General features: G+C 40.8%; 1 protein-coding gene and 1 long non-coding RNA gene across 5 annotated transcripts in view; one reads left to right on the top strand and one right to left on the bottom strand.

Moving 5' to 3' along the window:
• LOC134295168 (uncharacterized) overlaps window positions 1-21,202 on the bottom strand; it is a 57,715-nt gene that overhangs the window by 14,331 nt on the left and 22,182 nt on the right. For 2 of the 3 annotated variants that reach the window (XR_010001718.1, XR_010001717.1), the window contains one exon: window positions 13,654-13,823. This is a non-coding gene — a long non-coding RNA (uncharacterized LOC134295168). Of the gene's footprint in view, window positions 1-6,549; window positions 12,849-13,653; window positions 13,824-21,202 lie in introns of those variants that run through there. The other variant, XR_010001719.1, reaches the window with a different exon arrangement.
• LOC134295167 (ligand-dependent nuclear receptor corepressor-like protein) lies at window positions 8,231-18,182 on the top strand. Of its 2 annotated transcripts, XM_062967047.1 has the most exons (8): window positions 8,231-8,357; window positions 12,616-12,689; window positions 12,792-12,852; window positions 12,938-13,015; window positions 13,103-13,164; window positions 13,262-13,305; window positions 13,674-13,815; window positions 14,134-18,182. In XM_062967047.1, exons 1-6 carry the CDS (start codon window positions 8,334-8,336, stop codon window positions 13,302-13,304), a joined length of 342 nt encoding a protein of 113 aa, XP_062823117.1. In that variant the 5' UTR covers window positions 8,231-8,333; the 3' UTR covers window position 13,305; window positions 13,674-13,815; window positions 14,134-18,182. The 2 variants fall into 2 exon arrangements, with proteins under 2 accessions (XP_062823117.1, XP_062823116.1); XM_062967046.1 differs by lacking the exons at window positions 12,938-13,015; window positions 13,103-13,164; window positions 13,262-13,305 and having other exon boundaries at window positions 12,792-12,851; window positions 13,801-13,815.

The following is a 21,202-nucleotide window of genomic DNA, read 5'->3' as shown; positions in this document are numbered from 1 at the left end:
TATACACACACACACACACACACACACACATATTGTAGCGGAAACCAGACTTCCCCTCTTCTCGGCTTGTGTGTCTGTGCGGACGCAGTGGAAGTAGGAGACAGACAACTGGAGGTTTTTTCCAAAGAAAGCAGTTTACTAAAAGTTTCCTGCAGCTGCAGAGGTTCATCCCACGCACAACTAGATGCTGAAAAGGGAGAACCCCGCAGACAGGGTCGAGTGTCTATTTATACAATTCAGTGGGTTCAGTTTACGACCGCCCACATATCAAACCATTGGTGCATATTTGTGGTGCAGTATTACATTTCATTACTTTCGTTTCTCTCAAAACACATGATTTCAGGGAAACCATGTGATAACCCATCGGCTGTGTTCCTGGCCTGCTCGTACCTCCTTATATGGCCATTTCCTCCTACCCCTTCATTCCTGCCTTATTCCCCCATTTTTATTTTTTTTTTGCGAAGCGTGTATACAAAAGCTGAAGCAAACTAAATGAGCAGACTTATGGGTCCCTCCAATCCCTTCTAGCTTGCAGCCAAGCTATCTTTTCAGTGGAAAATGAGCGCAGAATAGCATTTGTACATAGTTTCATCACCAGAGGTAAACAACACATGAGGATTAAAAATATTAATCAGGTTTTAGAAAGGACATAGTCCACAGTAGAATTCTGATCTAGCCCAGTCATTTGGCTTCTTCCGATGATGGATTTGTTGCTATGGCCAGAGGTGGCCATTCACATACATGTCCAACTTTCAGGTCTTTTCAGTCTTTGGCATAAAGTCAAACTGGGGGTGTGTTTCCTCTTCCTTGATCAAAGGAATAATGTTCAGTTAATTTGAAGAAAGTCTCTTTGTCCAATCAAGTCTCTAGTCTCTAAGAATTGTCTCTGTGTAAAGAAAAGTCTGTAAAGAAAATCTCCATCTCTCACAGGGCTTTAGCTGTTATACCCAGTATGTGTGGCGTGGGGTAGACTTAAACTCCTACGGGTTTTTGATTCCAAAACAGGCCTTCCAGTAATAATGCCTTATGGATCTCCATTTTGGAAAACAGGCCTCTCAGTAACAATGCCTTATGGATCTCCAATTTAGGAACAGGAGTCCAAAAAGCTGAAAAAGAAAGCAGGAAGACAGTGAGAGAGAATGGGGGAGGGGGAACGGATTACCCATCTGTCGATCATCCTGTTCGGCATCACTTTTGTCTCAGCCAATCTTGTTGAAATCCCTTGTCTCTCCACGGGTGAGGCAGGTAGGCCACTATTCAGCTCCCAAACGACCCCTCCATGGCCTCTTGAGAAATGATTCCTCCATGGGCCTTCTTTCGCGATCTGCAGTAATCCTTTTTACTCTGGTCCTGCTGCAATGGTTAACTTATTTTATTCTTTGTCACATTGCCTCCGTGCTATATCCTCCTTTTGGCTTAAAAAGCAAGGTTGTTAGATGGCATATGAAAAAAGTCCCTCATTGTCTCTCAAATCCGTCAAAAATCCGAATTATTTGCAATGTCCCATTACAAAAGGTCCTATCCAGGAGAGTTGGGTCAAAATAGAAAATTGTATGTTGTTGAGTTGGTCAGCCCTTACAGCCTCCAGCCTTATGCCACACTCCATCACAGCCTTAGCACTCAGCAACACCTATAGGCCCTCCCAGGCCTCTCAATAAACTTGTCTCATAGACTTCTGGGTTTATCCCATACAGGAGTTCAGGACCTGTAGCAAAAAAACAATGAGAGGGAAAAGAAGGGGAGGGAAATACTCATCCTTCCAGGCTGTATGGCTCTTGAAGCACTCTCTCTAGTCGTTTCGCTCACATCCAAGGCAGGCCTCCTCAGAGGTTGTGCCTTTGACAACACACTCATCTGTCTTGAAATCCAACAAAATCTTTCTTCTCCACATCTTTTTCTTTTCCTTTCCGCAAACGATTTAACAATCGTGTATCCACTTGCTGCAATGCAATCTTCCACTCCAGTCCTGCTGCAGTGTTAAACTTACTCAATTCCCCTTTTACACCGACTCGTTGAACAGCTCAAAATTTGTTAGTAACACACGTTGAAAAGCCTCCTGCCGCTTCTCAAATCTGGCAAAATCCAGGCTGGGGGCGATGGAAAAAAATGCCCCTATTTGCATGATCTAATGTCCCGTTTACAAAAGTCCTAGTCCTTCCTTTCCGTAACCTTTAGAAAGAGTTGGGCCAAAATCACAAAGTCCAGAATCCAAATCTCACAAAATTATTATGAAGCAACATGAGACGTAGCCAATTATATCATGTCTTTGGTTCTCAAAAGGATAACTTTTTATCACTTGGGCACTAGCTCCCTTTTTGAATAAAATGTCAATCAAAAATTTAAAAATCAATGTCAGTTCTTAATCCTTCTGTGTCAGGAATATGGGGTCAATTTTTTTTTTCAAAAACAAATATATATATATATTTTTTTCTTGCACTGCCAACTTGTGACAGTTTTCCATACAAAGTCTCTACAACCAATAACTCCTCTCCTTGTATTCCAAAGTGCTGCAAAAAAAAAAAGAACCTCCAACATTTCCCTATAACCTGTAAGGGGTTTAAAGTCTGTAGCACCATGTTCTCTAAAAACACTGAAGCATTGTTCTTTCAAAACAAGGATTTTTTTTTTTTTCAAGCCTAAGACCATTTTTTTTTTCCAAAAAAAATATCTACAGCTTCCGAATTGCTTCTGAACAAATCTACTAACATTGTTTATAACTCTTTATGCATTTTGAATTCAACACATACATCTCATTCACACAAGGTCCACAGGAGTTCTGATTAGTGGTTAGTTGTTTAGATAAAGTCACACACTCTATCTCAGCTCATGAAACATTCTCACCCAGTTGTCCCAAAATAAGTCCAAAAGCAAGGATTTAAGATCCAGGTGAAAGACAGAACCCCAATATATATATATATATACACACATTTACATCATCATTTTCTTTCTTTCTTTTTTTCATATTAAATTCACATTACATTTTTACAGCGGCTTTCATTGACCTTGGCTGTCCACTGGAATTCCATTATCTTTCTCTGGGCATTTCGCCTGAGTTTTAACAAGAATAACAGGGAGTTTTTACCTTGAACTGTTGCCAAGATTTTCCCACTATCTTTTTGGCATGAGGCCCAGGTGCAAAGGAAAACTTTTTAAGAAAACAGCCTTTGTTCCTCAGAAATAACAAGGAAAAAAAAAAACTTTCTGAGCCTCAACACCACTTTAACTCCCTCCCTTTTTCTCGCCTCTCTGCAGCTTGTCAGCAAAAGCAAACTAACACAGACAGACCCTCTTCGGATCAGATTTTTTCAACCGTAATAAAACATTTCTAGATATTTGTGCTCAACATTTTTTGTGTAAATCTATAGACTCATTTTTCATTTTCACTTCAATATTACCACGAAACATGCAGAACTTGAAACTCATTATTCCCCACACATAACAAAGAAATCAAACAGTTTTTTTTTTTTTTTCCTTTCCCCGGGAGTTGCGACTCCTCATGAGTCCTGCACGACTTGGTCTTGGGGCACCCTCACAAGTCTTGTTCTCTGGGGAATTCCTTCTACGGCTCTACTTGCAACTGAGCCGAAATTGTCTAACATACACTGTAATGGGGTGGTGGATTTGAACCCACTGCCTCCCATCCTGCCTAATAGAGGGGACTGCCTTGGACTGGGCACCTGGACACTCAATGGTGTGTGTCAGGAATAACAAGACAGAACCCCTTTATACCTCCCTGGGAACCTTTGTGTCCCTCCCGGCGCTGTTCCCTTAGTGTCTCATTTTAACCACTATACTTGCCAGATTGCTGTAGACGTCGGACCAACCTTCGCCCCTGGACTTTTCCCTGGATCCTTTTCCCTGCCTGGTTTCTTTGGAACCTCGCTGTCGTTGCGGCTCCCACCGTCGGCCGGCGTTGGCATCAGAGGCAAGTACCGCAGCCGGTCTTACAATATTCAGGGGCCCCTTCTCGTCTCACGGTAGTTGCCTCCGGCCCCCACCGCCGAGTTGGGACCGTCCCGCCAACGGGATCCGTCTCCGATCTCCTGGCCCGTCTTATTGTGGAATCACGTCGGGGTCACCAGAAAATGTAGCGGAAACCAGACTTCCCCTCTTCTCGGCTTGTGTGTCTGTGCGGACGCAGTGGAAGTAGGAGACAGACAACTGGAGGTTTTTTCCAAAGAAAGCAGTTTACTAAAAGTTTCCTACAGCTGCAGAGGTTCATCCCACGCACAACTAGATGCTGAAAAGGGAGAACCCCGCAGACAGGGTCGAGTGTCTATTTATACAATTCAGTGGGTTCAGTTTACGACCGCCCACATATCAAACCATTGGTGCATATTTGTGGTGCAGTATTACATTTCATTACTTTCGTTTCTCTCAAAACACATGATTTCAGGGAAACCATGTGATAACCCATCGGCTGTGTTCCTGGCCTGCTCGTACCTCCTTATATGGCCATTTCCTCCTACCCCTTCATTCCTGCCTTAATATAATGGGTCAAAAGCATTGCATATATAAATAAGTATAAAACTGATAAAATAAAGATATCACAAGCAGCTAAATAATTTTAGACCCAAAGCAGGCAACAGCGACTGCATTGTCTTTAGCTTTAAACAGTTCTTCCTCTGTGCATGAGGCAGAGCACTTTGGGCAAGCATACAGATACTGAGTTGTTTGTTCTGCTCCGTAGTCGCACAAGGGGGAGGATTCTTCTAAGTAGTGCCTGCCGAAGAGGAGGGCCGCGAGGCCCCAAGGTTTCTTTTATCTTTTCTTTTTTGGATGTTGAGGCCTGCAGAGGCGAAGGCCGGGGGGGGCTTCCATAAAGGCCCCCCCCCGCCCACGAAGAGCAACGCAGCCTCCTCCGTGCCCCGCAGGCCTCAGGGCGGCTCCAGCTAGGAGAAAGCCGGAGCCGGAACCTCCCCCCGCCCCCCCCCCCGCCCCCCGCCGAAGAGCCAGGCTGGAGGGAGGCCGCAAGGACCAAGGTTTATTTTCTTTTAACCATTTATTTTCTTTTGGAGATAGAGGCCTGAAGGGGTGGCCTCAAGGCCAGGAACAGACCCCGCCCCCGCCGTGTCTTAAAGGGTCCTAATAATCTATAATCTCTAAAATCAGGACATTACATAAAGAAAACAATCTGAAAATGGGAATTCCAGAAAGGAAACCAACAGGGCCAGCTAACACCTCCCGACAAAGGATTCCCCCAGGCAGGAAGCAACAATATAATCTCTAAAATCAGGACATTACATAAAGAAAACACTCTGAAAATGGGAATTTCAGACAGGAAACCAACAGGGCCAGCTAACACCTCCCAACAAAGGATTCCCCCAGGCAGGAAGCAACAATATAATCTCTAAAATTAGGACATTACATAAAGAAAACACTCTGAAAATGGTAATTCCAGACAGGAAACCAACTGGGCACAGAGTCTGTGCAGTGAGGGAGGTGGGGGGAAAGGTCTGGGCATACGCTGCCATCGAGGCAAGGCGGGAAGTTTCCCGTGTTATGTTTAGAGTAATGGGGGGGAAGTCAGGTGGTGACGCTTCCCTCTGGGAGATGAGGCAGAGGTACGTCAGGCAATGTGGGCCATGGAGTGACTGGTTCTCCAGGCCCTCCACAGGGACCCACAAATATGCCATGATGCGTGGCAAATCCCGACATCAGTGTGATAAATTTGCATGTCTCTCAATATCCAAAAGATTGCCATCATCCATGACCCTCACAAGAGTCAAACCCGGAGTCAAAAGGGTGGAAACACCCAACGTTTGCATAATCTCTGCTGCAGCAGGCAGAAGCATAACTCGGGGAAAGGGTGAAAGCTGGACACTGTGAAGCTTGCCAAGTGGCAGCAAAGGCTGAGGGAAATGAGGCACAGCTATGGAAGAAACAGGAGCAGGGTCCCACACAGTCAGGGTGGCAAGGATGGGGATACCATGATCAATGGCTTAGGATCACAGAAATAGGAATGAGGAGGCACTCCAAGACTTCAGGAAATGTTGCTTCAGGGTGGACAGAAGCCCAACGGTTCTCCCACAGGCAGGCAGTTCCTCCCACAGATCCAAGTATTCCATTGTTTTGAACACTTTTTCTGAATCTTCCAATGGTCTCCAAGGTCAAACAAGCTCCAGTTGGGCCAGATTTTAATTCTTTTTCCAGCAGCTGTGTAACTAGGCCACTTCTTGTCATATATTTCTACAAAGCATCACAACTGCATGCCAGTCTAGGAGAGCAGCTGACCTCCCTCCCACTACTGGTACCTCCATCCCATGGACCTGTTCTGGCGGTGTTCCCTATGCACTCTCCCACTTTTCATAATCTGTAAGGCTAAGTAACCTCCCCTAAACACCACTTCCATGAAGATGGCCAGAAGACTCACCCCAATCATGGCATACCCAGTATGCACCAATAAGCATTCAAGGGAAGAAGGTTTGAGCTAATCCGTCTGCTTATGTTTGTTGTATCCCAGACAAGACCCAACTGTTGGGCCCAACTGAATATATTAGACCTGCTGCATATCATCCTGTGGACAAACAGATTGCAAACAACAACAACAACCATAATCATCATCTTTTATTTATTGCTTACCTCTCTATGTGGCCTGAGGGAAGACACAACCTAATTAAATACATCTATGAAATCATGTAAGAAAGCTAAGTCAAATGCAACCAGAAGTGCATATTTTAAAACATGCACATATTAAAATACAAAAACACAGAATATGATGTAAAAGCCATAGTTAAAACAGACTGGGTAGGCTTTCCAAAACCAGTGGAATCACTCCTAGATGTTCCTATAACTAGTTTCCCTGCCTTGTTTTGAACTAATCGGAATTTCCAAACTTGGTACAGAGGCAGCCCAATGTAAAGAGCATTGCAGGAATCCAGCCTTCTTAAGGTCCTGCAATTCTTGGAAGGGGCACAACTGCCGTATCAGCTGAAGCTGGTACTAAGCACTCCTGACCATCACATCTTCCTGTTCTTACATTTCAAGAGAGGGATCGAGGGGCGCACCCCCCACAAGCTGAGACCAAAGACTTTAATGGGGAGTGTAACCCTATCCAGAACTGGTTGATCCACCCATAGTGCTCTCGATGTCTTGTCTGGATTCAGTTTCAATTTGTTTCTCCTCATCCTGCCCATTACTTCCTCCAGGCATTCATTCCAAGGAGACCTGCTATCCTGAGATAACAGTGTTTTTCATGGCATGGAGAAACATCTTTGGGTGTCATCAGCATACTGATAGCCCCCTGCCCCATGCCTCCAGATGATCTCTCCTAGCGGTAAATGTAGATGCTATAAACCAACTTTGAAAAATAACTAAACTTTGACCAGGACACCCACTTCAAGAACAAGCAATTTGTGAGCTTCTTGATAAAGACGAAAGGAACAGCTTATTGAAGATCAGGAAGTCTCCCCAAGTCACTTTGGGGAGAGGGGGTGGGGTATAAATAAAATGTATTATATTATTATTATAAGGGGGGTTTAAAAGTGCAGAGTACCACAATGCAACATTCAGCTCACGTGCCTATATAGATAAGTATTGTAGTTCTCCCAGAAAAAGTTACATTGTCGTCAAAGGCAAAAAAAAAAAAAAAAGACAATGGTTCAACTGTGTTTTCCTTCTGACATGTGAACACAGAGCTCAGCATATATTTGATGCAGCATGTTTGAGTAACATCTCTCTTTTTTGGCTTTATGAATTAAATCTTTTGGACCAATTCACAGTTATTGTAATATTGTTTAAATTGAAAGGAGTTCAATCTCCTGATGATGTGGGACTATACTTTGTACTATTTATTAACCTTAAAGATACAGTAGAGTCTCACTTATCCAACACTCGCTTATCTAACTGGAATGGCCAGAAACGAGAAAACATATATAGGTGAAAGATGGCCTTGGACAACAGAGACAACTGTAGATTGGGTAGTTTCATTCACTTTTGCATGATATAACTAAATATGTGTTTGTAACTGGTGGGACCAGCGTCTGTTCTCAGACAGACAGGGGATGTGGCAACCCTTGAATGTTTTTTTACAAATGAGTGGATTTCCGAGAGGTCTTCTGGTCATGATTTTGGAGGCCATGTATAATGCGTTGGACACTTTTTTCTTCTAATTGTTTTTTAATTTGTTAACACTGTTTTCTAATTTGGTAGGGCAACTACCCAATGTATATGGGTTCAGAAAGGGGCCATCACTTCCCTGGAGTCTGGGGCCCCTTGGTTTACACCATTGTCATGAGAATGCAGTTCCGAAGCAGACCGGTTCCGTCTGTGACAGGAAGACAAAACGGAACGTTGCCATCTCTATTGTCTTCTGGTCTTGTACAGAGACAAACATGTCTGCCCGGAGACTGCTAAAAGTAAGTTCTTGGTTTTTATTATTATTATTATTATTGTATGACATAGCAAACAAGATAGATATGCTGGATTTTGTTTCACAAAATCACAAGTAGAACACTTCCCAAGTGTCTAGGACTGTGTGATGTATTTTCGGATGATGCGCACAGATCCCAGTAGGGTGGCCTTTTGCAGTTGGCAGATTGTAATTTTGTCAATGTCTGTTGTTTCCAAATGCCTGCTGAGATCTTTTGGCATGGCACCCAGTGTGCCCATCACCACCGGGACCACCTGCACTGGTTTCTGCCAGAGTCTTTGAAGTTCAATCTTGAGGTCCTGATAGCGGCTTAGTTTTTCCTGTTGTTTTTCGTCAATGCAACTGTCACCTGGGATGGCAACATCAATGATCCAAACCTTTTTCTTTTGCACAACTGTGATGTCTGTAGTGTTGTGTTCCAGAACTTTGTCAGTCTGGATTCGGAAGTCCCACAGTATCTTTGCATGCTCATTCTCCAATACTTTTGCAAGTTTGTGACCCCACCAGTTCTTTGCGGCTGGCAGGTGGTACTTGAGGCATAAGTTCCAATGAATCATTTGGGCCACATAGTTGTGCCTCTGTTTGTAGTCTGTCTGTGTGATTTTTGAACCTTTGAGTCCTCTCTTCCAGAGGCTCTTAACACAAGCACTATTCACCCGTAGAGGCTCGCTACAATTCATAGCCCTAGTTTAACTTTTCCCTCAAAGAGCTTTCTCACTAACAGTTCCTAAAACCTTCCTTCCTTCCTTTTCAAAACTCCAAACCCGGATTCTTCTCACTCCAATCCCTAACTCACTCGCTTTCTGGTCTCCGCTACAGAGACCTAGATTATCTGTAAGAACAGTTGGAAGAGACCACATGTGCCATCTAGTCCAACCCTCTGCCATGCAGGAGAAGCACAAAGTACCCCTGACAGAAAGCCATGCAGGCTTTGTTTAAAAGCCTCCAAAGCAGGAGCTTCCACCACACTCTGAGGCAGTGAATTCCAATGTTGAACAGCTCTTATAGTCAGAAAGTTCTTCCTAATGATCAAGTGGAATATCCTTTCCTGTAATTTTTAACCCACTGCTCCGAGTTCTAATCTCCAGGGCAGCAGAAAACAAGCCTGCTCCCTCTACCTTATCCTTTCAAATATTTATACATGACTATTGTGTCCCCTCTCAACCTTCTCTTCCCCAGATAAGATTAGTCTGGCGTGACCTGTTTTGAGAATCACTGGGGAATTTTAGTGATCATAGCATTCTTTTCTAAGTGGTTGCAAACTGCCTCCTCAATGATCTGCTCCAGAATCCTTCCTGGTATTGATGTCAGGCTGCCTGCACAGTAATAGTTAGAGTCCTTTTTTCTCTTCTTGAAGATAGGGACAACATTGGCCTTCCTCCAATCTGCTGGGACTTCTCCTGTTCTCTAAGAATTCTCAAAGATTATTTCCAGTGGTTCTGAAATGACATCTGCCAGTTCCCTCAATATTCATGGACATCGTTCATCTGGCTCTGGAGACTTGAATTTGTTGAGAGTAGCCAAACTCTATTTTGGGTTGCATATCCCCTATTGTCTCATCTGTCCCATATTACTCTGTTTCTCTATGATGTTAATGAAATGTTTGGTGTCCTTGATATATGACATAGTTTGTTTGACAAAGGGCTGTAAAAAAGAGTCAACCAATCTGGATAGTGGTTCGAGGACTGAGCCAGACCCAGATACAATGGGCCGGCCCAAAGGTGGCCTGATGTCTTTGTGTATTTTAGGTAGTGTCTATAAGACCGGAATGCATGGATGTGAGGTCATAAGGAAATCTTTTTTCTTTTTCTGTGATATAATCTAAACTAAGTCCTTCCAGAATTATGGTTCTTATGATGAATTGAATATGTTTGGTCGGGACTTTATCTACAAGAGAATAATGCTCTTTGACTGACAGTTGTCTATATACCTCCTGCATATAATTCGTTGTGTTCATTGCAACGATGGCACCCCCCTTGTCAGCAGGTTTCCATATGATGTTTTTGTCATTGGCTAGTTCTTTAAGAGTTTACCAATCAGTCCTGGAGAAGCTTGTTTTAAATCTGTCATTATTGGGAATGCTTTTCAAATAAATTTCATCACAGACTCTTTTTTTCAAAAGCCCTGATGTCAACATGATCAGTAAATGGAACAAATGGGTCTGCCCCCTCCATACATAACTATATCCATGGGGGTGTCCATCCTCCCCCTTTTCAGCATCCTGCCTCTATTTTCGTGGTAAATTTGTTTACTGGACTGCTGTCTGAATCCTGGAAGCAGAGAGAATGCATAACCTTTTTGAATCTAACAACTCACAAAATCTATTAAACCCTTTAATGAAATACCCGCTCTGTGGCAGTGCCAGTGAAAAGATGCAGAGTCAGAAATTGAATTTTAAATTAAAATGTTGTTTTTGTAGTCTCTGTGACTTAGGTGGAATGGAAATTAAAGGGGCCGCCTGCCGATACCTGGTTGTTTGGTCATCTACACTTTGAAGCATTGCAGGAAACATGGATAACATATTGTTTTATTTGCTAGGTTGGGATTCCTCATGGAAAATGAGGCATATTTTAGATTATTCCAATCAGTTTAATGTCTGGGAAGCAGCATTTGTGTTGGAAAATAGGACCATCTGTAAGGGGAATGTCCCCTACAGTCTATTTGTCACAGTAAGCCTGTGGGGTATATATCTGGACTATTTTATTGCATTTGGGGCTCATAGAAAGGAATGATGGCCCATACCAAAAAGAATCTCCACAAGGAGAATCAGAAGATAATTACAATTTCATTAGTCATTTGGTTTATCGCAAGAAACGGTGCTCCAAACAGGTTTACGAACCAGTTTGAGAATACCTGAGCAGTTCACTTTGGGTTGGATCTGGACTTCTTGCAGAGAGGGATCCCAACTCTCCATTCCTCTGTCCTTTTACAGAAATTGGTGGCTTCTGAGAACGGAAGTATTTGCAAACTTATTTTCTGCTGTTAAAACCCATAAGATTATGTTACATTAATAGCATTTGGATCTGTTCTCCAGTTTAAAATGTAATCAATCTTTCATACTATTTTTATGGATATTAAATAATACTTTTGAATTATACCCGCATTGGCCTGTGACTCCACAACAAACTGTGATATCGGAAATAACATATGTTTTATATTATTGTATTTTTTTCTAATGATATTTGTATTTAAGATGATTTCTTTATTTTGTTCTAATAAATATTAATGTGTTGCCTCATGGTCTGTTAATTACCCAAAAGACTTCTTCCTCTTTTTCCTCCTCCTCTCATTTCTTCAAGTACTATTAGAACAATTTTACAAAAAAGAGGGACCAAAACTAGGTTGCAAAATAAGAAAAACCAAAAAAATAGCTTCTCTAAAGGGTTGTTGTGTGTTTTCCGGGCTGTATGGCCATGTTCCAGAAGTATTGTCTCCTGACATTGCGCCCACATCTATGGCAGGCATCCTCAGAGGTTGTGAGGTATGGAGAAACTAAGCAAGGAAGGTTTATATATCTGTGGAAGTTCCTAGGTGGGGGGAAGAACTCTTGTCTGTTGGAGGCCAGTGTGAATGTTGTAATTAATAACCTTTGTTAGCATTAAATGGCCCTCCCAGCCTCACATCCTGGCCTGGGGGAATCCTTTGTTCAGAGTCATTAGCTGTCCCTGATTGATTTCTGTCTGGAATTCTTCTGTTTTCAGAGTGCTGCTTCTTATTTACTGTTCTGATTTTGGAGGGTTTTTTTAAACAATGGTAGCCAGATTTTGTTCATTTTCATGGTTTCCTCCTTTGTGTTGAAGTTGTCCACATGCTTATGGATTTCAATGGCTTCTCTGTGTAGTCTGACATGATAGTTGTTGGAGTGGTCAAGCATTTCTGTGTTCTCAAATAATATACTGTGTCCAGGTTGGTTCATCAAGTACTCTGCTATGGCTGATTCCTCTGGTTGAGTTAGTCTGCAGTGCCTTTCATGTTCTTTGACTCGTTTCTGGGCAATGCTGCGTTTGGTGGTCCCTATGTAGACTTGTCCACAGCTGCATGGTATACGGTAGACTCCTGCAGAGGTGAGAGGATCCCTCTTCTCCTTTGCTGAATGGAGCATTTGTTGGATTTTCTTAGTGGGTCTGTAGATAGTTTCTAGGTTGTGTTTCTTCGTTAGCATTGCAGAAGTCCAACCTTGACCGCATAGGCAAACTGATGAAGAAACACAACCTACAAACCTTGTTCTCCTTTCTCTTTTGCAGAACATCCAGAAATTATGTTTAAATTGTTGCAAATGCTGTCGGGGGAGGAGGAGTATTAAAATATACCCTGTAAGGTAAGCCCTTCCCCCTTCTCTTCTGGTTGTTTTTTTCCCTTCTAAATTGCTTCACAGGGTTCTGTGACTAATGTTTTGCTGTTTTCTCTTCCTCTTCTCTAGTCCTCCAAAGGAAGATCTGGAGGCCTCCTCCTCCGATGAGATCACAGAAATGGAGACCTGGGTAAGAAGGGAAGGCAAGAGGATTGTACTTCTGCGAAGAGGAGGGGACCAGAATTTCAACTAAGTCTCTTCTCTTCCTTCCACAGCACCAATGGATGGCATCTGTTTCGCAGCCCGGCCAGGATGCGAGGAGGAAGGGCCCCAGTCTATCCGAGGAGTCCTGGGTAAGGAGCGAAATGCAGGCGCCCTGTCTTCCTGCAAAGGGGAAGGGGAGGACGGGATTTCACTTTGCTCTTCTCTTTCCTTGACAGAGCACCCTGGCCAGTGGAAGTGATGAGGACGCACGGTGGAGTCAGCAGTCCCAGGAATCGAGGTAACTTCTTCTCACTTTTTGGGTGTGGGTTGGGCCTTTTTTTGGGCTGGGGGAGTCTTTGGGTGTTATGTACTAACAATTTTTTTGTTTCTTTTAGTGAAAAAGAACCAAGTCTAATTATTGAAGATCTAGAAGATTAAGGTGAGTTGGGAAAATAGAGGGAGGGATGCACCCGGTGGCGCAGTGGATCAAACCACTGAGCTGCTGAACCTACTGACCAGAAGGTCAGTGGTTCGAATCCAGCCAGTGGGGTGAGCTCCCACTGTTAGCCCCAGATTCTGCCAACCTATCAGTTCAAAAACATGCAAATGTGAGTAGATCAATATATACTGGTCTGGCAGGAAGGTAACAGCGCTCCATGGAGTCATGCCGGCCACATGGCCTAGCAGGTATCTACGGACAATGCCGGCTCTGAGGCTTAGAAATAGAGATGAGCACTAACCCACAGATTCGAACATGACTAGACTTAATGTCAGGGGAAGCCTTTACCTTTAACTTTCTCTTTTCAGATCCATCCTCTTCCTGGGACTGCTGTCTCCATCGTGCGTCCACCTCCTTCCCTGGTCAGGGTGCCCAGTGATCCATCTGGAATGAGGCCCTTCCTCCTCCCATCCCGGCCTGGCTGCGGAGCAGATGCCATCCAGAAAGGCGGTAAGAGACTGTGAAAATGAAAGTTTTAACTGTTACCCTACAAACATTTGTCAAAAGGGAATTGCAAGCATTTGAGAGAGTTATCTGATACTGAGCTGGGTTATAAAGTTCTTGGAAGGGATGCTATAGAAGCTGGGGTATCATTGTGGTCCTACCAAACTGTAACTTTTGCTATGGTAATCAATAGCTACAGCATCTCAAAGACTTAAAACTATCAGAAGTTACCTAAGCAAGGAGTATAATAAAGGAGTGGACCCTTCCCTTCCATAGCATGTCTCTCTTGCATCAGTTCACCATCGTTTTATTCCTTCCATCCAGGAGACGCCACAGACACAGAGAGGACTATGTGGAAAGAAGTGCTGAGTTTGCCGATGGTTTGCTCTCAACAGCAATGAAAGACATTCAGTCCGGAACACTGGACGTTAATGAAGAAGGCATACTTTATGGCATACCTCAAAAAACTTTACTTCTCAACTTAGAAGCCTTACCAGCAGCAAAGCCTGCATCCTTTAAAAACAAAACTCGGGATTTCGATGAAAGTGATTCTTACAAAGACAGTAAAGAAACATGTGCAGTGCTGCAAAAAGTAGACTTGGGAGCAAAAGCTTGAGTGGAGCGCACAGAAAAAAGGAAACTCACTCTGTTTGAAACCTCAGAATTAAGATTCCCAACAGCTTCCAGTTACCTCCACCAGTTAACTCTACAAAGAATGGTCACTCAGATTAAAGAAAAAAATGAAACTGTACAATGTGGAAGAACAGGTCTAACTGTACAGCTAAAAATTCCTCAGCTGAGAATGAGTGTTTGTTTCCCAAACAACAGCCTGATAGTGGCAGATTTTCCATGTTATGTACCATGTTTCTAAAACCTCAACAGTCTTAGAAGGATCAGCTCTTCAAAAACTGAAAAGTATACTCCCGAAACAGAACAAAATTGAATGTTCTGCATCTGTAACTCAGTCAAGTGTCAACTCCTACTTTCTGCATGGGGACCTCTCTCCTTTGTGTCTCAATACTAAAAACGGAACTATAGATGGCACCTCTGAATCCACGGAAGGCGGTTTGGATCGCAAGGATAATAAATAGCCAAGAAAAAATGTGGCAGCTTAACATCTGATATAGAGAAAACATTTCAGTTTTCAAAGCATGTGCTAGATACACAACTGAGGTCTTTTCATTTTATTGTTGGTTTAGCAAGAAAGTTGGTGTTTACAACATATGTACTTGTGAAAACTGACAAATTTAGTATAGCTATAGAATGATTAGTACATAAGATGGAATACTAAAGGCATAAAAATGTCACCGTTTTCCTTTAGTGCGGAAAATATGCTAACTTGTAAGGGTTTAAGATGAAGGTTGGAATGCAGATTAGAGGATGTTCAGAATGTGCACAGAATGAGCTTGAGAATGGTTATTTTGGTTTAAGTGTGCGGATTAGTTTATTTAAAGTTTATTTATTTATTTAAATACATTTATTTAAGGATTGTGTTTCATTCCTGTTGAAAAACCTCAATATAACAGTAATGTAATTGCTGCTGTGACATTTCAAAACTTTCAATTTATCAAAATGAATATGAGGTTTTCATTTTGGTGGGCCAAAGCATCATCACTTTGCTAATAACCAAATTTGACAGTTCAGTGTCTTGATAGATTGACAGATACAAACAGGGAAACTGTTTTGAACTTTTAGTACTAGAATTTTCAGTACTAGATAGAGAAAAAGAAAAAAGAATTAAAAAAATAAAACAAAAAGTTTAAAAAATAATGAAATAAAAAATAAAAAAATAATAAAAAAATAAAAATATTTTATTTCAGTGGCCCTTTTTATTGAAAACTAGTTTCTTTTTTTAAAAAAAATGGAAAGTTTTTTTTGTATATTTACTATTTGGAAACTGGACAGTTCATTTTAGATATATAACTTTTCAAAGAATCTCAGAGGACCAGTTATCTTTAGATGACAGTCTTTAAATAACTTTAATGTTCACATGATCTTATCTTCTAGAGATACTCAAAGGGTTATGTTGCTCTATTCCATTCTATCATCGGTATGCAGACAGTGCACCTGGGCAATCTGGAGCCGTAGGAAATCTGTATGAAATCCAAATCCTATCCTCTGCTTAGCCAGGTTGTGCAAACTCCATAGTTCATATACCTCTGGAAGTGAAGCAGGCCTAGATCCCAAAAAATTGCTTATTCGATAAGTTCATTTGTATGCTTTTTCAGCCATGGGATGAAGAAATGCAAGGGAGTTTTCAACCCCAGTGAGGATACGTTTGTATGTGGACACTAAGGGAAAGATCATACCCATTACATTTGGTTTAATACTGAACTTGGGTATACAATCATATTAAACACACAGTGGAATTAAGACATCAATGGTCCTTTTTATTTTTTAAATAGATTTTTATTAAGGTTTTAGTTAAAATAAGAAAAAAGAATTTTAAAAGTAAAAAAATAAAAAGTAAAAAAATTAATAAAAATAAAAATTAATAAAAAATAAAAATTAAAAGAATTAAAAAAAATAATAAAAATTTAAAAAATATATTTCAGTGGCCCTTTTTATTGAAAACTAGTTTCTTTTTCTTTTTTTAAAAATGGGAAAGTTACATTATTAAAAACTTTATCTATTTTACCCTATATGGTTGTTACCCAACCCAATTAGCATACATTTGCTAAAGGATTGCATAATTTAGTATCTGTGACGTATAATTTGCATATAGTGTTTTTAAAGTACTACGTTTAACTAATTTGTTAGCATTTCATAATGAACTCGATAAACACCCAGTCCTTACTGATTGTTACAAATAGAAGGCACTTACAAAATAAAGGTTAACACAACAGCGGTCAACATATCTACTGTTTGCCTTGTTACATATGGATTCAATTTTTTGGCTTATTCACATATTGGGAAGCAAATCATTATAAACCAAGATTTTCATTAGATAGTTGAGACTATCATTAGATAGTTGAGACTGTCAAATATTCAATGTCAAGATCATCTTTAATTTTTTTAAAAAAAAACACAAAGCCATATTTTTGTCAGGATTCAAAAGATTAATTTGTTGCAGCTTTCCCCAATAGCCAAGACGATTACAAATTTCAAGACTTTTTCAGTAACACTTTACTCCTGTTTTTAATTTATGGCTTAAAAGCATGGACAGGGATCCAAAGGGACGCTTCTGATATTGTGCAAACGTACCGTCTTTTGCCTTCCTCTTCTTACCTTGTGTCCTCAGTTACGTTGAGCGAGGGATGGAAGTGTGTGGCTTTGCCACTCACACTGGCGGGAGGCTGGAATCCCAGCTTTTAAAATGTTTGTCAGACAACATTGTATTTTAGCCAGAAATGTATCTCAAAGACAAGTTACAGGACACATTTGATATCATTGAAAAGATGAAAAAATAACAAATTCATAAAATTAGGGATCATTTTGCTATTGACTTTAGCAGTGGCAGTTTTGTATGTAATGTTATAATTTTCAGCATTTTAGTATTTGTATTTATTTTTTGCCAGAAAAAGTATATCAAACTTTTTGATAGTTTGTAGATAATGCACAACCTATACGTTTTTAAAAAATGTAATTATTTTTAACAAATAGGTGGAATCTTTGATTATACAACTGAGGAAAGGCAGAGAAACACATAGACTCCCCTTATTTGACCCTAATGTATTTGTTTTAAAAGTTGTTTACATTATAATTTTGAAGTTCTTTTAAAATTCAGTTACCAGTTGCTACTTAGAAATGGATAAGTTTCTGAAAATTCATATTTCAGCAGACTTTTAAATGAAGGAGAAAGCAAACCCTACATGCTTTCTACTTATTTGAATGTTTCTCAATTATTTTATGTTAAAAACAGTGCTTCTGTTTTTAGATCTACTGCTCAGTAAAGTTGTTTAAACAATTTCTGGTAGCTAATGACTATTTTATATTAAATTAAAGTGTATATTAACTTTAGTGAGACTGATGTTTTGTTACAATACAAATAACTGTATTTTGTGTTTTTTTATTGCATTATTTCCATTGTTGCAGTAATTTAGTAAAACTCTGTGGCTGCCTTGATTTTTCACAAATTTTGTTAATAACAGATTTCTAGGTAATCAGTTCTATTTATGCATAAATCAATTGCACTATAATCCATGAATTATTTATTACAATATTTTCTAATTAATTCCATGTATTTTGTCTTGTGTTGTAAATGTACTGGAATTCTGTTTCCTCTGTGTTGTTATATTTCTAAATCTGATTGTATGAATTTGTTAATGTGTTTCTATGTTGTAATTTTTAGTAAAGCACTTCAATGCTTTTGCACAGAAATTTACAACACTGATGCGTGATTGATTTGCTCCTTCAGTAAAAAGAAAAAAATACTTTATGTTGGCTGATTTGATTTATTCTATAAATATAACCATATCGGCTTAACAAGCCTATAGAAAACTTGTCCTCAAAGCTCTAATACACACAGATAGAACACAATGCAGTTTAAATACATATCTATAGAAAACATGACAGCATTTTTATGTACAGAACAATAAAGAAGGGGAGAATTTTAAAGTGGATTGTGTCCATGATTAATTAGGGTTTTGAAAATGTTAGCAATGTAAATGTGATGTTCCATTCATTTCCTCAAAACAAAATGCTGGCATTCCATAAAACCTGCAATCATTGTGCTCAGTTGCACCAACTCACAGAATGTCCCTTTATGAGAGATTTAAAATAGTCTTTCCTTTGTCTGCATGCAGTCATGCTGGCCACATGTCCTTGGAGGTGTCTAAGGACAACACAGGCTCTTTGGCTTAGAAATAGAGATGAGCACTAATCCTCAGAGTCAGACACAACTAGACTTAATGTCAGGGGAAAACCTTTACCTTTACTTTTCTTTGTCCATGTGGCTAAATTCCTTCCAGCAGCTCATGAAGCAAGAACACGCTTCAAACTTTCTCTCTCTCTCTCTCTCTCTCTCTCTCTGCTTTTTTCTTCCAACTGTCTCTGCACCTGGTTTGCAAAAGCCTGAACAAAATTGCAACTGTACCAAAAACTCCCAGGCTTAACAGCTCTCCTAACAAGGCTCAACCAATCAGCTTCATGCATCTTATTTTGCAGATGACGTACACATATAAACTGATTACTAACATATTGAACAATCTCCATGCCAAATAGATGAGAAGCAACAATTAGAATCCCTCCAAAACTACAAGCACTATCTCAACCCAATTTTGATTATTCTATCATGACCCCAGAGTCAGACATGACTGGACTTAACGTCAGGGGAAACCTTTACCTTTACCTTATCATTATCATTACCTACCTTCAGGGTCGTGGCCAGAAACAAATTTCGGGGGGGGGGGGGTTGAAAATTTCGGGGGGGGGGGTTTAACCCCTAGCACACACCCCTCTCCGCTACAAACCTGTCAATATCTGCTTGAGATAGTGCCTGGAGGGGCTCTTAATGTTTTGTGTCTCATAGACGTAGCATGGGGATTTGGTTAACCAGTTAAAATTCATGAGTAAACCAGGTTTTTTTATAACCTGAAAAATTTCGGGGGGGGGGGGGGTTTGAACCCCTAAAACCGCCCCCTCGCTACAGGCCTGCCTACCTTACTCTTTTGCCAAGATATTTATTTCCTGTGGATAAGAAGAGACACCTAAGATTTCAACCCAAATGGTTCAGCAGATTTCCCTGGTTAGCCTACTCCTTTCACGTACAAGGTGCATTCTGTAAGTAGTACTACTGTGTAGTGTTTGGAGGAGACGTTGGGGTAAAGGTGGTCATCAGAAGCTTGGCACATTGGTTGCTAAACCATTTGTGTGATGGGGAAATGCAATAGAAGTCTTCAAAAGACACAAGAAACAGAGTACCATCAGAATACAGCACCTGCTTATCTACTCCTGTAACTTTAAAATGACTGAGAAACTTAGGTAATACTACCGTGTTTCCCCGAAAATAAGACAGTGTCTTATATTAATTTTTGCTCCCAAAGATGCTCTAGGTCTTATTTTCAGGGGATGTCTTATTTTTCCATGAAGAAAAATTCACATTTATTGTTGGACAAAAAACCCAACATTTATTATATACTGTACTGTAGTTGTCATCATAAACCAGCATAACCAGACAAACTGTGAATCCTATCAAGAATTTCTTGTACTACTAATATTTCCATATACTACAATCTATGGTACATACATTTACTGATCTGGTGTTCTGTTTGGCGGGCATGCTTCCAAACAAAAACTTTGCTAGGTCTTACTTTCAGGGGAGGCCTTATGTTTAGCCATTCAGTAAAACCTCTACTAGGTCTTATTTTTTGGACATGTCTTATTTTAGGGGAAACAGGGTATCTAACCAGTTATGTCCTGATGTTCTGTTATCCTTGAAAAGTAAATCTCTTTCTGCAGCAACTTTTTCCAAACATCAGCGGTTTCTCTCAAACATAGGCCTCATATAGGCCTTTTGCAAATTAGGTCAAATAGCAGTAAACCAGGACATATGAGACATAGTCACTGGATGTATCTCTGAAAATTCCCCCTTTTAAACCCACGTCTCTCTCAGTTGAGATCTCGTGACAGATCAGAGGACACTGACTTGAAAATCATCTCAGGAGGGAAAAAAGTTTCAACCCCTCCCAAAAAAATTTTTCTGGTTACAGGCCTGGATAATAGAAAGCATTTGGTGACGTCATTATGTTTCATGGGACCCAAACGCCTACAGGTTTTGGTATCCACGGCTGGCCCTCGAACCAAACCCCAGCGGATACTGAAAGCCCCCTGTAATTCTCCGTCTCCACCCTTAATAAAGGAGATAAAAGGGCCCACTTTACTGTCACAAGCAATGTCTGTGTCTATACACACACACACACACACACACACACATATTGTAGCGGAAACCAGACTTCCCCTCTTCTCGGCTTGTGTGTCTGTGCGGACGCAGTGGAAGTAGGAGACAGACAACTGGAGGTTTTTTCCAAAGAAAGCAGTTTACTAAAAGTTTCCTGCAGCTGCAGAGGTTCATCCCACGCACAACTAGATGCTGAAAAGGGAGAACCCCGCAGACAGGGTCGAGTGTCTATTTATACAATTCAGTGGGTTCAGTTTACGACCGCCCACATATCAAACCATTGGTGCATATTTGTGGTGCAGTATTACATTTCATTACTTTCGTTTCTCTCAAAACACATGATTTCAGGGAAACCATGTGATAACCCATCGGCTGTGTTCCTGGCCTGCTCGTACCTCCTTATATGGCCATTTCCTCCTACCCCTTCATTCCTGCCTTATTCCCCCATTTTTTTTTTTTTTTTGCGAAGCGTGTATACAAAAGCTGAAGCAAACTAAATGAGCAGACTTATGGGTCCCTCCAATCCCTTCTAGCTTGCAGCCAAGCTATCTTTTC

This window comes from Anolis carolinensis, unplaced genomic scaffold (assembly GCF_035594765.1).
Source record: "Anolis carolinensis isolate JA03-04 unplaced genomic scaffold, rAnoCar3.1.pri scaffold_87, whole genome shotgun sequence".
Taxonomy (NCBI): domain Eukaryota; kingdom Metazoa; phylum Chordata; class Lepidosauria; order Squamata; family Dactyloidae; genus Anolis; species Anolis carolinensis.
The sequence above is the reverse complement of the archived record's forward strand: the minus strand, read 5'-3'. Positions and strand labels throughout refer to the sequence as shown.

What these genes read in the sequence shown, in the direction of transcription:
- LOC134295167 (XM_062967046.1), top strand. Translation starts at nt 8,334, where the DNA reads ATGTCTGCCCGGAGACTGCTAAAA. An exon ending in CTGCCCGGAGACTGCTAAAA is followed by an intron (nt 8,358 to 12,615) that starts GTAAGTTCTTGG and finishes TCTCTTTTGCAG; the next exon opens with AACATCCAGAAATTATGTTT. An exon ending in ATTAAAATATACCCTGTAAG is followed by an intron (nt 12,690 to 12,791) that starts GTAAGCCCTTCC and finishes CCTCTTCTCTAG; the next exon opens with TCCTCCAAAGGAAGATCTGG.